We start from the raw sequence: 13,350 nt of genomic DNA, 5'->3' as shown, positions 1-13,350 counted from the left end.
TGTCAAACTTAATTTTGACTCTTACTCTGAGCTCAATCAGGTATATCGGAAGTGAGGTACACGCAGAAATGAGGCAAGGTACCATAAATGTCTCCTCAGTACTGAAAAATATCTCAGATATGGTTCCACAGAAGGCAAGAATCTTTACCTTTAACTGCATAATGACTACTCCCCCACCCCTTTCAGTGCTTTCAACATCTAGGTGGTCACCAACTCTAAAAGCCATCTCTGCCATTGTTGGAATAGTCTCTTTGAAAGACCATGTTCACACTGAACCAAAATCTGTCTGTTTGTTTCTGGTTCTACACTCTAAGGTCCCACAGAGAAAATTCAGAAATTTGAGGATGGCTTTTATGCCTTGCACAGTTTCCTTTCCAGATTAAGAAACCGAGTTTATTCCGACACAATTTAAGTAAGTGATAAAAATAATAATTGAGTGAATGACTTCAAAGAGATAAACTGCCTTGTATGTCTCAAGGCATTCTACTTTTGTTTTAAATTATTTTTCAGTAAATGTACTAGGTTCATAGTTTCAGTCTCCTGTCAAGACAATCCTATGTAACAAGGAGGAACCTTTGTAGTAACTAATACATCTGCTGGTTTACATTCAGGTTTCAAGAGAATAATTTGCCATAGGTCTCCCCCCACCCCCACCTAAATCTTGATCTTTTTCCTTCATCTTCCCACAGTTTCTTCACTAGCAGCAGCATGTGTGATCATGGCTTCATTATCCCAATATTATTGACTATGTCAAATTAAATCCCCTGAGATTTAATTAGCATTTAAAAAGCTAATTATAACATAATTATCTTAAATGGATCAGCTTAGTGTTGGCTTAGTATCAGTGTTGAAGTTTTGATGGTGGTCAGAAATTAAAGATGACCTCCCTATTCAAAAACAAAATAGAACTCTTTGATTTGAGGATTTTCTATTGATAACAAGCCTTCTTCCACCTTTGGGTGTCATCAAAGAGAAGGAAGTCAAGTTAAGAAGCATTACATAGATGTTGGTAAACTTTCAGGACACTCACCCTTTCTGAGCTGCCGGGATGTAGAAAATAAAATTAATTCTTTAGACCTTCTCATCCTAGTGTAATCCTAGGTGTCTACAGACACTGGCAGCTCACAGGGTCAGGGTGCAAGATGCGTCCTGCTTAAAGCCTTCTACTGTTTGGCTGCCATAAGGAGAGCTTGGCATCATTCCCAGGGTGGGGGGGGGGGCGGTGGTGGTGGTGACTTTTCTCAGTCCTGAGGGTACCACAGAGTCAGAGCTTAACACAACTAAGAATTCTTTTTTCCCAGAGTCAGGAAACTCAAATTGGAACTATATCCTCAAAAGACTATTAAGTGCTACATAAGGTATTAACCCTCTACCCTCTGGAATGTTTTAGAATACCATTTGAGCGATTTAAAAATCTTTCCAGGAGGCACCTGGGTAGCTGAGTCAGTTAAGGGTCCAACTCTTGATTTCAGCTCAGGTCATGATCTCGAGGTTACTGAGATCAAGCTCCATGCAGGGCTCTGTGCTAACAGTATGGAGCCTGATTGGGACTCTCTCTCCCTCTTTCTCTGCCCCTCTTCTGCTCCCTAGCGTGCTCTCTCTCTCTCTCTCTCTCTCAATAAATAAATAAATAAATAAATAAATATAAGTTAAAAAAAAAATCTTTCCAGGTAGGAGGTACTTATCCAACTTCTGCTAAGCATTTTTATTTAACCATTTGGATTTAGAAAAGTACATTTGATGGGATATAAAAAGAATACATTTACTATTTCAGAGAATAGCTGGTAACTCAAACACTCAAAAGAACGAGAACTTTTACTCACAGTATCATTTTGCATGTGGCACACCTGCTGGTGAATGCTATTCCATCTGGGCTTTGAAAAAGTTTTTTATCTTGGGAACAAAATAATTTTCCATTTTTCATCAATGCCCGATATTCATTGCATGTTTCCTAAGGAAAAGATTTAAAGAACTGTGTTTACTGAAGCTCATAAAACCAAGGCTTTACCTTCTAAGAACTTCCTTGAGCAATATTATTTAATGACCACTACCTGCTTTCTATCGAATCCAATCACTCAATTGACACAAATAACATGAATTCAAATAATGACTGGATTGTCCCTTGGGGATTGAAAATCCACTTAATAAGCATTCATCTAAAACAATGAGTAAAATGGAAAGACCTGACCTCATATTCCAGGGCTGTCATTCCCAAGCCCAACAGCCTTCTCAAATTAAGTTCTCAATGGCTAACTTACCCTATCTGTAAAAACAGGATATAATTTCATACGTTTCATATGTCTTGTGAACATTAAATATTATAAGTATGTGAAACATTCAAAGGTGCTTGATACATAGTAAATAATCAATAATCACATTCCTCTCCCCTCTTCCTCCTCCTTTATTATTATTGTTGCTATTATTATTATTATTGGAATATGATGCATGTAAGATACCCAGCACACAGTAGGTCGATAATAATTGCTATCAAAAGGAACATGAAAAGACTACTGAAAAGGTTAATTCAATATATTTCATGGAAGGCTTTCTGTATGTTACTATTTTCTAGGAACTTAAAATCAATGGTGCATTTGCACTATCTCATACAGTACTAATTTAATATGTCATACTTGCTATCAGTTTAGAAAATCCACTAGGTATTTTGAGCAAGCCTTTAGAATGTAAGTTCTGTGGGGTTTTTATTTTGTTTTGATTTTGCCAAAAAAAATACTGCCTCAACATGTTTACATAAGAAAAAAAATTAAATGATGCTTTTGTGTCCAACTCTGACAAATACAACCTCTTCAAAAGAAGTGATCATAGAATTCTGTCCGGCCTCCTATATCTTTATAATAATCATTCAATCAGTTAACAAAAAGTCATTACAATATTAATATACTTTGCTAAGTGCCATGTATATAGCTAGGTGCATGGGTAGAGCAATGAGGCAGGAGCATCCTTGCCTGAATTGTGCTTACCATCTAATGGATACTAATGGATAATGATGTACTTCACCTAGCTTCTTTAACATGGGAGGCAGTTGGTAGCACTAGCAGAATAATTAATGGAGAAGAGGAATAAATAAATAATATCAGAGACAAGCCCTGGGAAATTTTGCTAATGGTGACCTACTAAAATACTTCAGTAAATGATTATCACCACCCAGTGATGTTATCTGAGTAGCACAGTAGTAATTTCTGGCAACTGACTGATGACTGGGCTGCTTGAGCTCTGTATAGTCTCTGATTCTATAGTATCTTTTTTTTTTTTAAGTTTATTTATTTATTTTGAGAGAGAGAGAGAGAGAGAGAGTGTGTGTGTGTGCATGAGCAGGGGAGGGGCAGAGGGAGAGGGAGACAGAACCCCAAGCAGGCTCTGTGAGCCTCATGAACTGTGAGATCATGACCTGAGCTGAAACCAAGAGTCTGACGCTTAACCAACTAAGCCACCCAGGAGCCTCTGATTCTACAGTATCTTATGCCAACATGGAAAGTTACTGCTTAGCTTGCCAGACATAACTGATTCTAAAAATGCAAAATTCTAGATGCAACTTTGTCATAGAGAGAAGAGCTTGGTATTTTTTGTGATAGAAACATATCCCTTGTGAGTTAAGATAGAACTCAATGCTGTTTTTCTGAGTTGTGAAATAATCCAATGGATTCTCTTGGCAAACAGAACAAAGGCCATAAAAATTAAAAGCAGGAGGTGGGTTTTTCCCTGGAAAAAACAGCCTTTGGCTTGTTTTCATTTTGTTTTGTTTTGCTATTGTTGTTGTTCATGTCTTCTCCACATGTCTCAGAAAAACTAAAGCCCTCCAGGGCCAAGCTCTTTCCTTTACTGGCTCTGACATAGCTCATTGTCTTCTACTGTCTCTCCTCCAACATCATAATACAATCCACCAGGAGCTGGCATCACCTCCATTCTGTGTTAGGGCACTAACAAGGTGCTTTTGACTATAATAACCCTTCTGTGATAACAAATTTAAATGTATGGTAAAGATCCTTGCAGATGACTACAGTCATTTTCTGTGCTGTTCCGGGTCATGTTTATAACATTCAACATGCTTTTCTGGAGCTGTCAAGAACTCAAGCTACTGAATTTGGAAAATAAAAATTCCAGGACCATAAGAAACATTAAATCAATACTTCTCATTTCTGACAAAATATACAAAGATTGCTATCAGAAATATTTCCAGAGACATAATTATTTCTTTGTGTTCTTCTTGCCTATGCCAACATACAGGGTGGCTAAATTTATTTTTAAAAGAAATAGAGTTTGTACAAAGTCCCAGTTGCAAAATTGCCTGGATGGCTCAGTCGGTTAAGCGTCCGACTTCAGCTCAGGTCATGATCTCGCAGTTAGTGGGTTTGAGCCCCGCATCCAGCTCTGTGTTGACAGCTCAGAGCCTGGAGCCTGCTTCAGATTCTGTGTCTCCCTCTCTCTCTGCCCTTCCCCTGCTCATGCTCTGTCTCTCTCTCTCTCTCCTTCAAAAATAAAAACATTTAAAAATTTTTAAAAAAATAGAAATATCTATCAGAAATCACCACCCATTATCATAGAGTCTGAAAAAGCAAATTATGGCTTCATGCACAGTGATATTTATACAATACTCTTCTTTTTGCCAGTATAAAACATGCAAGTGAGCATGCTCTCTGACTCCTTCAAATCCAAGTTTTTCTACTCTACTCTACTACCCTACTTATTCCATAGAGGTTTCTGAGCCTCTCCTCAGACAGCAAACTTAGATGAAATAATAGAGACTATGGTGAAATTTTCTACCGGGGGTGCCTGGGTGGCTTAGTCAGTTAAGTGTCTCATTCTTGATTTTGGCTCAGGTCATGACGTCACGGTTGGTGAGGCAGAGCCCTGAGTCAGGCTTTGGACTTCAGATCTTTGTTTTAATGTTGTCTTTTTAGAGAAAACTTCTTGACTATCCTAAGAAGAACTGATACTACCTCCATCCCCAGAAATTCCTACCTTCCATCCTACTTCATTTTTCTTGTGACACTAATCATTATTTAATGTGCTATACATTTTATTAATTGACTCATTAACTTGTCTGTTTTTCTCCACTAAGATGCAAGTTCCACAAGGGCCGGGTTCCTGTCTGTTTCCTTACTTTCCAATATCTCCAACATCTCAAACAGGGTCTGACAAATGGTAGATGCTGAGTAAATATTAACTGAATGAAATACATACACTGACATACATATACAAATATATACTAGGTACAGACAACCCCTTTATACGCAATAATCACAAGAGCACTCACTTCAGCTTTCTATGTATGTTGTTACTTTTTCAGGTGTTAAACTGAACAATACTAATTCACTGGTATGTTTATGGAATTTTTTTAAAGTTTATTTATTTGGAGAGAGACAGAGAGAAGACGTGGGGGGGGGTGGGCAGGGTGGCGGCACGCAGAGAGACAATCGCAAGCAGGCTCTGTGCTGTGAACACAGACCTCAACCTGGGGCTCGAACTCACAAACTGTGAGATCATGACCTGAGCCGAAACCAGCAGTCAGAAGCTTACCAACTGAGCCAACCAGGTGCCCCTGTTTATAGAATTTTGAAGCACTCCTTTAGCATGGTAGATTGCCTCTTGCAGACATCCATCATCATTTGTACATTGATATGCGTGTCTGTGTGTGTGTGTGTGTGTGTGTGCGTCTGTATGATTCATGTCTTCCTTCATAAAGACTTGTTTCTGTTTTCAACAAAAGCTATTAGTACCTATCAGTATAATATGTCTGTATTATTAACGTGAAGGTGTTGGCCACAGATCATTTTTCTTTAGAGATCTTGGAATGGATTCAATGAACAGAAAAAGCAGGACTAACCTGATTTTCACCCTCACTGGCAGCATCTGGGACAAAAATATAGAAACCAAAGTTAAGGGAATGTAAACTATTCAATAAACAAACAATTCACTCAGTGCAGTGTCTTGCTTATTTTAATGGCAATATGTTGTAAAACCACAAATTGTTTTTGAACACATTAAAATTTACGATGGCAAATAAAATGAAGGCACTGCACCAAGAAATCAGCACGTACACTCACAGAGGTCCAGTCACTCATAAAAGTCTAAATTACTTTGGAAAATAATACTCATATACTTTCTTATCCCCTCAAAATATCTGATTTCAAAAAGATCCTTTCACAGAAAAGTATGAGAGACCTCTCTTAAAATTATAATGTAACAAATACCAAGTATATCACAGCAATTATAATTTAAAAGTATAGTGTAGCGTAAAGTTTATATCATATATACACATAAAATTAAATTTTCTGAATTCTGGCAACTCTGCCTCCTTATTACAGCTACAAGAATTAGAGATTTGACAAAAATTAAGAATAATTAAAATCCCAGGCTATTATACTCTCATTAACAGACTCCAGCGCCCCCCTTTTTTAATGTTTATTTTTTGAAAGAGTCCGAGGGGGAGCGGGGGAGGGGCAGAGAGAGAGGGAGACACAGAATCTGAAGCAGGCTCCAGGCTCTGAGCTGTCAGCACAGAGCCGGGTGGGAGGCTTGAATCCACAGACAGCAAGATCATGACCTGAGCCAAAGTAGGTTGCTTACCCAACTGAGACACCCAGGCGCCCCAACAGACTCCCTTTTGTACCTACACACTTATTTTAGGAAAGTGGCATCATTTATGTATAATAATCTCCAGACTCTTCATCTCTGAGATTTTCTTTTAAAAAATGCAAATGCTTCAGAGAAGATTGAGCCTAGGTAATTCATGTTTCCTTCAAATTCAAATAGCAAGTGCAAAAACTTACCTTTCACTTATTATAAAAGTCTCTTACCCTTTAGGAGAGATGCTCTCAGTCCATTTAGGATTTGGTAATACAAAAATAAAATATACTAGAAGGCACTGCTACTTTAAAATAGGAATAGATGATTGAATTTGATTTTTAATTGTTTATATATAGTACTATATATATATATATATATATGAAATATACATCTACATTTTAAATATCTACTACATACATAATTCCTATCAGTATGAATTGATGTAGTTGGTTACGGGAAGATGAAGAAGAATCTATTAGCTTTTCAGAACTAATAAACAATTAATAGAAGGATTTCTCATTGGTAAAAATTCAGATTATGTCAAACTATTTGCCATTTCTAAAGATAACAACATAGTTATTTATTAAGCCACATATGTAATCCTTCAAAACTCTGTCTGGCAAGATATTTCAAGATTATACATACACACATACATATATACATACAAACACACATTTCAGGAGTAGGGGGAGGGAGACAAGTCCCTGCCTAGGGCTTTACCATGTGTGGCAAGAGGCTTAGATTACATGCAAATTGCTCACCTTGTATAAGGCAAAGAGCCAGGGTCAGAAGCATTGGCACTGTGGCTATCTTCATGTTGAAGATGATGTAAGTTGGTTACAACTCTGCTCCGTGCATTGCTCACCAGCTGGTGCTCTAAGACTGAACCCGTGGAGATGCAGCCTACTTTTTATATATACTGGCAAATACTGGTGACACCCACAACAACAAGCAACATTATAAAACCAGTTGTTCAAGGTCGTGCTAGACTTAATACACCACATCAATTTAGTTTCCATCCTTTAGCATCCTGTCAAGGGAGCAGATTTGAACCAATAATGTTTATTTCTACAGTTCTAATATGTTTTCATGATACCTCCCCCAAAAAGCGATAGATTGAATCCAAGAATGTCATTAAAGTTTAATACTCCACGGTTATTAGTATCTAAGAACTGAATTCTTCACCAAGACCAGACACATTACTTTTCAGACAAACATGTTTCTAACTGGGCTCCCTTCATAAGTGGGAGGGGAGGGAAAAAGACAGATGGATTACCCTACTAGTCAGAGACTTACAGATTCCCACATCTGGAGAAAGTTGCCTGTAGTGAGAGAAGCTGTTGCTTCCATCCGCAGATGTTTTGAAGTGTCTCAATTCAGTGCCATGGACTCATGTACAAGTTAGAATTAACAACCCACAGAGCTAACCCAGCAAGATTCTAACACTGAGTACATGGGAAAGCTGAAATTCAGAAAAGGAACACTGACTTTCCCCAGAACACACAGTTTAGAAGGAAGACTCAAGGGTGGTACTTGAAGAAGACCACAAGTTCAACACTTTTTTCAACTTTTTTCATGGCTTCCATCACGCATTAGTAAAGGCAGAAACTGTGTGAAATCAAAGCTTGCAAACAACTACTTTTAAAAATTCTCAACCTGAAGGACATTTTACATTCTAAGGTCTCACTGTTTGGTCTAACCAAACATCGTAATCATAAACATTAGAGTCTCCAGCTTTAAGTTTCCACAACCCATCACTCCCCAAATGACTGTTTTAAAAACTTGTCTCAACCAATTTTCTCCTAAATTTAGTTTACTCCTATGTTGACTCATTATTTAGTCTCCCAAGGAGGAAAGAAAGAATAAAGTATTTAAAAATACCAATATATCAATGTAACATTTTTCTAGAGATAGTATCTTCTCCTTAGTTCCTTCTTCCATTTTACAAGTAATGCCTTTTGTCTACCTGCTTACTCTACTCCAGTAGCTCAAGAAAGCACCTGAAAAATTATGTAAAAATGGTTGAAGCCAGAGCCCAACGGTTTGATTCCAGTACTCCAAAGGGTCTCTACATTCATAGAGGGAAAGTTTTAAACTTTATGGGATCAAAACCCTTTTAAAGGTTCTTCCAGAAAACTGATCTAAGGCTAGCCAATTTGAGAATGATGTCAATATTCTGGATACCATCAAAGCCAGAGTATTTCCTTTTCTTTTTTTTTTAATGAAATAACTTATTTCCTATAAAAGTATAATCATTGGTTTCAAGGTCTGTGCTTTGTTTCTTCCAATAGTTTGGTAAAATGAGTGTCTACGGAAAGCAAATTCAAACTGCATTACTGTTATAGATTAGAAAATTGATATCCATCATGGCGTAATCGAAAGAGAATGGAATAGAGAGTCAGGAAATTTGTTTCTATTCCTGTCTTTGCAACCTCACAGCGTAATGGAAATGAACTTGGCTTTGACGTATGGTAGACGTGGGTCCAAATCTTGACTCATCAGTTACTAGCTATGTTGCCTTGGGCAAATCACTTATTTTCTCTCGGCCTCAGTTTCCCAATATGCAAAACAGGGGTAATAAAATTGCAGTATACAATTGTTGTAAGAGTTAGAGGAAATTCTTGTGTGTGTGTGTGTGTGTTAGGCTTAGAATAATTTTGAGTATAGTGATAAGTCTTATAGTTAATTATAGTTGGTTTTGCATTTTTATGTTATTATAATGGTATAGGTGTATTAGTTAATGTCAAAGATCCCAAGAAAAGTCAATATCACTTGGACATGGACCTCAACAACAGATTTAAGTTTACTCATCATGGAATAACACCCCAACACGTTCTGAACTAAGATTAAAAAGTCAAGATATAAGTTCTCCTTTTCATTTTATTATATTCTCTCTTTCTTTTTTTTAAGTTTTATTTTAGACAGAGGAAGCGTGCACACATGCGCAAGTTCCAGCAGGGGAAGGACAGAGGAAAGAGAGAGAGAACCTTAAGTAGGCTCCACACTTGGTGTGCGAGCCTGACATGGGGCTCGATTCCACAACCCTGGGATCATGACCTGAGCTGAAATCAAGAGTTGGACCTTCAACCAACCGAGCCACCCAGGCATCCCCATTTTATTATGCCCTAAACCACAATACCTAAAACAAATCAGACCATTTGCTGTTTAAAACTTGTCAAAGTCATTGCAAGATTTCAGTCACCATTGATTCCTTAGCTTTTTCTGTACAAGTATCTTCTAAATATTGACACACCAGTACCGATTTTTTATTTTTTATCTGCTCTGTCAATTCATATGAAATGGGACCCAACAATACACTCTATTACTGGTGATAAGGAAGTTTAATGCCTTAAAGTAGAATTGGTGACTGTGTAATATGCTCCAATGAACCCCAAACCTAGCCCAAATGGATAGTATTCCCAGGAGTGGAAGTGGTGTGAAGGCAGAACAAAAGAACCAAAAAATTATTGCATCTCCAAAGAATCTCTGCTATGAGGAAAGGTTGAGGAGTTGGTTTCCTTCTTACTGGAAAAGTGCTCCTCAATGACACCCAGTACGTCTGAAATGATGAATAAGAAGTTTGGAATGGATAGCCTCTTCTATGAGGAGAGGGAGCCAAAAGAAGATTCAGTGAGCACTCCCAATATTGGAAGGAAGACCAGTTGCCTCTTGACATCAGGGCTTTTTCTCCATTTCATTTCAGGAATGTTCTAAATCCAGAGGTGATTCATCACATACTCTGTTAGTTACTCCATGTTTCTGACAACCACAACATTTGAATTCAAATGAATGGGATTGAAGTTTTAGAAAAATGGGGTTTGGGTTATGAGAGTACTTTTGTGTGTGAGTGTGGTTCTGAAAACTGTTTTTCTTTACTGTTATTTTACAATGTACCATGAAAACTTCTTCCATGCACATGAGTGAAAATGTCCTACTGACAGAGAACACTGCAGTTGGATCAAAAGGCTGGCAACAAGAGTGCCAGCTAAAGCAAGGTATCAGCTAAAGGTTAAAGCTAAAGTTTAGCTAATGCTAAAGCAAAGTATCAGCTGAAGGTTAAAGCACATAGCATGGCAAATGCCTGCCAGGGAAAGCAGAGTCGGCAATATTTTCATCAGAGAAATCAGAATTTAAGACCAAAGGCATTAGAGATATGGGATATCATGTAAGCCCACTTGGCCCCTACCTCCACCGTGACTTTCCTGACACCCATGGTCCCCTTGGCGAGAATGGATCCCGTACATCTCTTTGCATCCAATGTAAACCACCCATTTTCTGTTTTTTCCTTAGCTCTTCCTGAGCCCTTGACATATCTCCACGTTCTCTCATCATCTCCTCACACTGCCCCAGTGCCCTTTCTGTAAGTCCTCCTGATAATTCTTGGGGGAATCGTCTGTTCCCCTGTCCGTTTTTCTTTTTGCTTTCCTGGGCGTGTCATCTTCAGCCAGGCGTTTTTCCGCATCCCACAGCTCACTCTCAGGATTTGCCTGGGATTCTGGCTTGCTCTCACACTGCGGCCTTCCCTCATTCTCGGACTTGCCCGGCTTTTCTTGCTTTTCCTCATCTTCTGGTTGTCCCTCATCATCTGGCTGTCTCCCATTCTGGAACCTTCCCTCATGCCCTGGCTTCCCCCTCCACTTCCAGCTTCTCTTCCTCATCGGATTTCCCTTCATCTTCCCCCCTCCCCCCGCCCCCCCCCCCCCCCCGCCAGCGTTCAAGGAGCAGGTTCTGCGCAGGTGCAGGGACGCACCAGCAAGGCAGGCAGGGAGCGTGCGTACTTTTCCTTAAATTCCAAATTCCATCTTTTTTTTTTTCTTCACTCTTTCAATTATTCATGAAACATGTAGAACCTTTTTTCTTCTCATGAAGAAGGAACGAAGCTAGAGTACAAGAAGTATAAACTTTACAGTTCAAAACAGGTATCAAGTGGTCCAGAATCTGAATTCACGTCAAGGATATTGACACACAGGAAAGAGATGAGAAAACTATAAAAGCAAACGAGATTTTGTAGACCAGTAGTGTTGCTAAAGGCCAAATTTATTTCCTAAATACGAAGTTATCAGACTGTGGTTCAAATCTTCTTTTTCTATGTAGAGATATCCTTGATGATGACCATAGTTTAATAAATAACTATAGTCTCTTAAGATAAAATCACTTTCTGCATTTTCAAAACAATCTGCCATTATTAGCTGTCTTGATTTGTTTATGCAATCACGTGAGGTAGCAAAGTACGTGTTATTCTTTTCTTACCTGCCCCAGATGGTAGCATGAATGAACCCCAGATCAGGAACTAGCTTGGAAAGTAATCCCAGCCTTGCCTCTTGCTCACCTTATACACCCGATAAAGCTCTCCCAGAGCCTTTTAGGGAGTTCAAAGAGAATCTAGACATTATAATGCTGTAAACTAGGGACAGCGTGCTACTGATCATTTAGTTCTTCTCATGCCTGCTCTCACACACTCATACAATTGCACACATACACACACAAAACCATTCACCCATAATGGCTTGGGCAAAATAAATGTGTTGTGATCATGACTGTAAAGTATATACCCTAATAGATCTTAGAAGATGAAGTAATTTACTTCTTATTTTCTTATCCTTAATTTCCTTTCCTATAATTCTCATATTTTTCCCCATTAACAGGTCTGTATTCTCTTTTTTGAAAGACGCTAACTGGAAAACAGCCTTCACTCACCTTCTTATCTTGCACTGTTCCATTAACAGCTAACTTCACTCCCTCTCTGGAAATTCCCCTCTGTTTGTCCACAAAGCCTTAGAAACTATAGATAAGCATCTCATTTTATCTAAGAACAAGATGGGATGGGCACTGTTTGATCACAGACCCTACTATTTATAGATATTGTTGCTTTTATTAGATTAGGATTAAGAAAACAGGAAAGTTTCAATACCTAATTTTTAACTGGATTAACTTTTACATACTGGGTTATATTTGTTCTAAAATACAATATCTCTATAGTTGATGCTACTAGAACCACTGCTCCATGACTCCACACTGTCCATCACCTGGAAATTCAGTACATTCTGGAGTCTCCTAGGAGTCATTCTGACTCTACAAAACAGAAGTTTGTGTAGCTATGGTCCTTGGGAAAAAATCACAGTGAATTACTTTGAACTAGCTAGTATAATGAATTTTGTTGAAAGAATATTGTGTATTTAAAAAAATTTTTTTTTCAACGTTTATTTATTTTTGGGACAGAGAGAGACAGAGCATGAACGGGGGAGGGGCAGAGAGAGAGGGAGACACAGAATCGGAAACAGGCTCCAGGCTCTGAGCCATCAGCCCAGAGCCCGACGCGGGGCTCGAACTCCCGGACCGCGAGATCCTGACCTGGCTGAAGTCGGACGCTTAACCGACTGCGCCACCCAGGCGCCCCAGGATATTGTGTATTTTATATGTGAAATATTTATGTGTCTATGTGTACAGTAAGCAAGAACAAAATTGCTATATTTATAAGTAAAATTTTGAAAAGATAATCTGTGTTTTTGATTTATATATCTGTATAAAATTATTTGCAAAGAAATATAAAATTTGCTAGCTTTTTTTAATAAAAATTTTTTTGATGTTTATTTATTTTTGAGGCAGAGAGAGACAGAGCATGAGCGGGGGAGGGGCGGAAAGAGAGGGAGACACAGAATCCGAGGCAGGCTCCAGGCTCTGAGATGTCAGCACAGAGCCAGATGAGGGATGTGAACTCGTCAACCAGGAGATCATGACCTGAGCCGAAGCCAGCTGCTCAACCGA

The 13,350-nt window shown here is 38.5% G+C and overlaps 1 protein-coding gene and 1 pseudogene across 1 annotated transcript in view; both read right to left on the bottom strand.

Moving 5' to 3' along the window:
* Positions 1–7,401, bottom strand: part of SPINK5 (serine peptidase inhibitor Kazal type 5) — a 100,406-nt gene extending 93,005 nt beyond the window's left edge. Inside the window, exons 1-3 of the mRNA XM_047076308.1 lie at positions 7,347–7,401; positions 5,843–5,868; positions 1,824–1,951 (exon numbers count right to left, since the gene is read on the bottom strand). Of these exons, the coding sequence (XP_046932264.1) occupies positions 1,824–1,951; positions 5,843–5,868; positions 7,347–7,401 (209 nt within the window). The remainder of the gene's footprint in view (positions 1–1,823; positions 1,952–5,842; positions 5,869–7,346) is intronic.
* Positions 7,402–10,730: 3,329 nt separating this feature from the next.
* The window catches only part of LOC124509571 (transcription elongation factor A protein-like 3), a 100,618-nt pseudogene continuing 97,998 nt past the window's right edge, over positions 10,731–13,350 (bottom strand).

Source organism: Lynx rufus, unplaced genomic scaffold (genome assembly GCF_022079265.1).
Source record: "Lynx rufus isolate CCGP_SWC_20201006 ecotype Redwood Valley unplaced genomic scaffold, mLynRuf1.p SCAF_1, whole genome shotgun sequence".
Lineage (NCBI taxonomy): Eukaryota > Metazoa > Chordata > Mammalia > Carnivora > Felidae > Lynx > Lynx rufus.
Note: the sequence above shows the minus strand (reverse complement) of the source record. Positions and strands in the feature narration are given on the sequence as shown.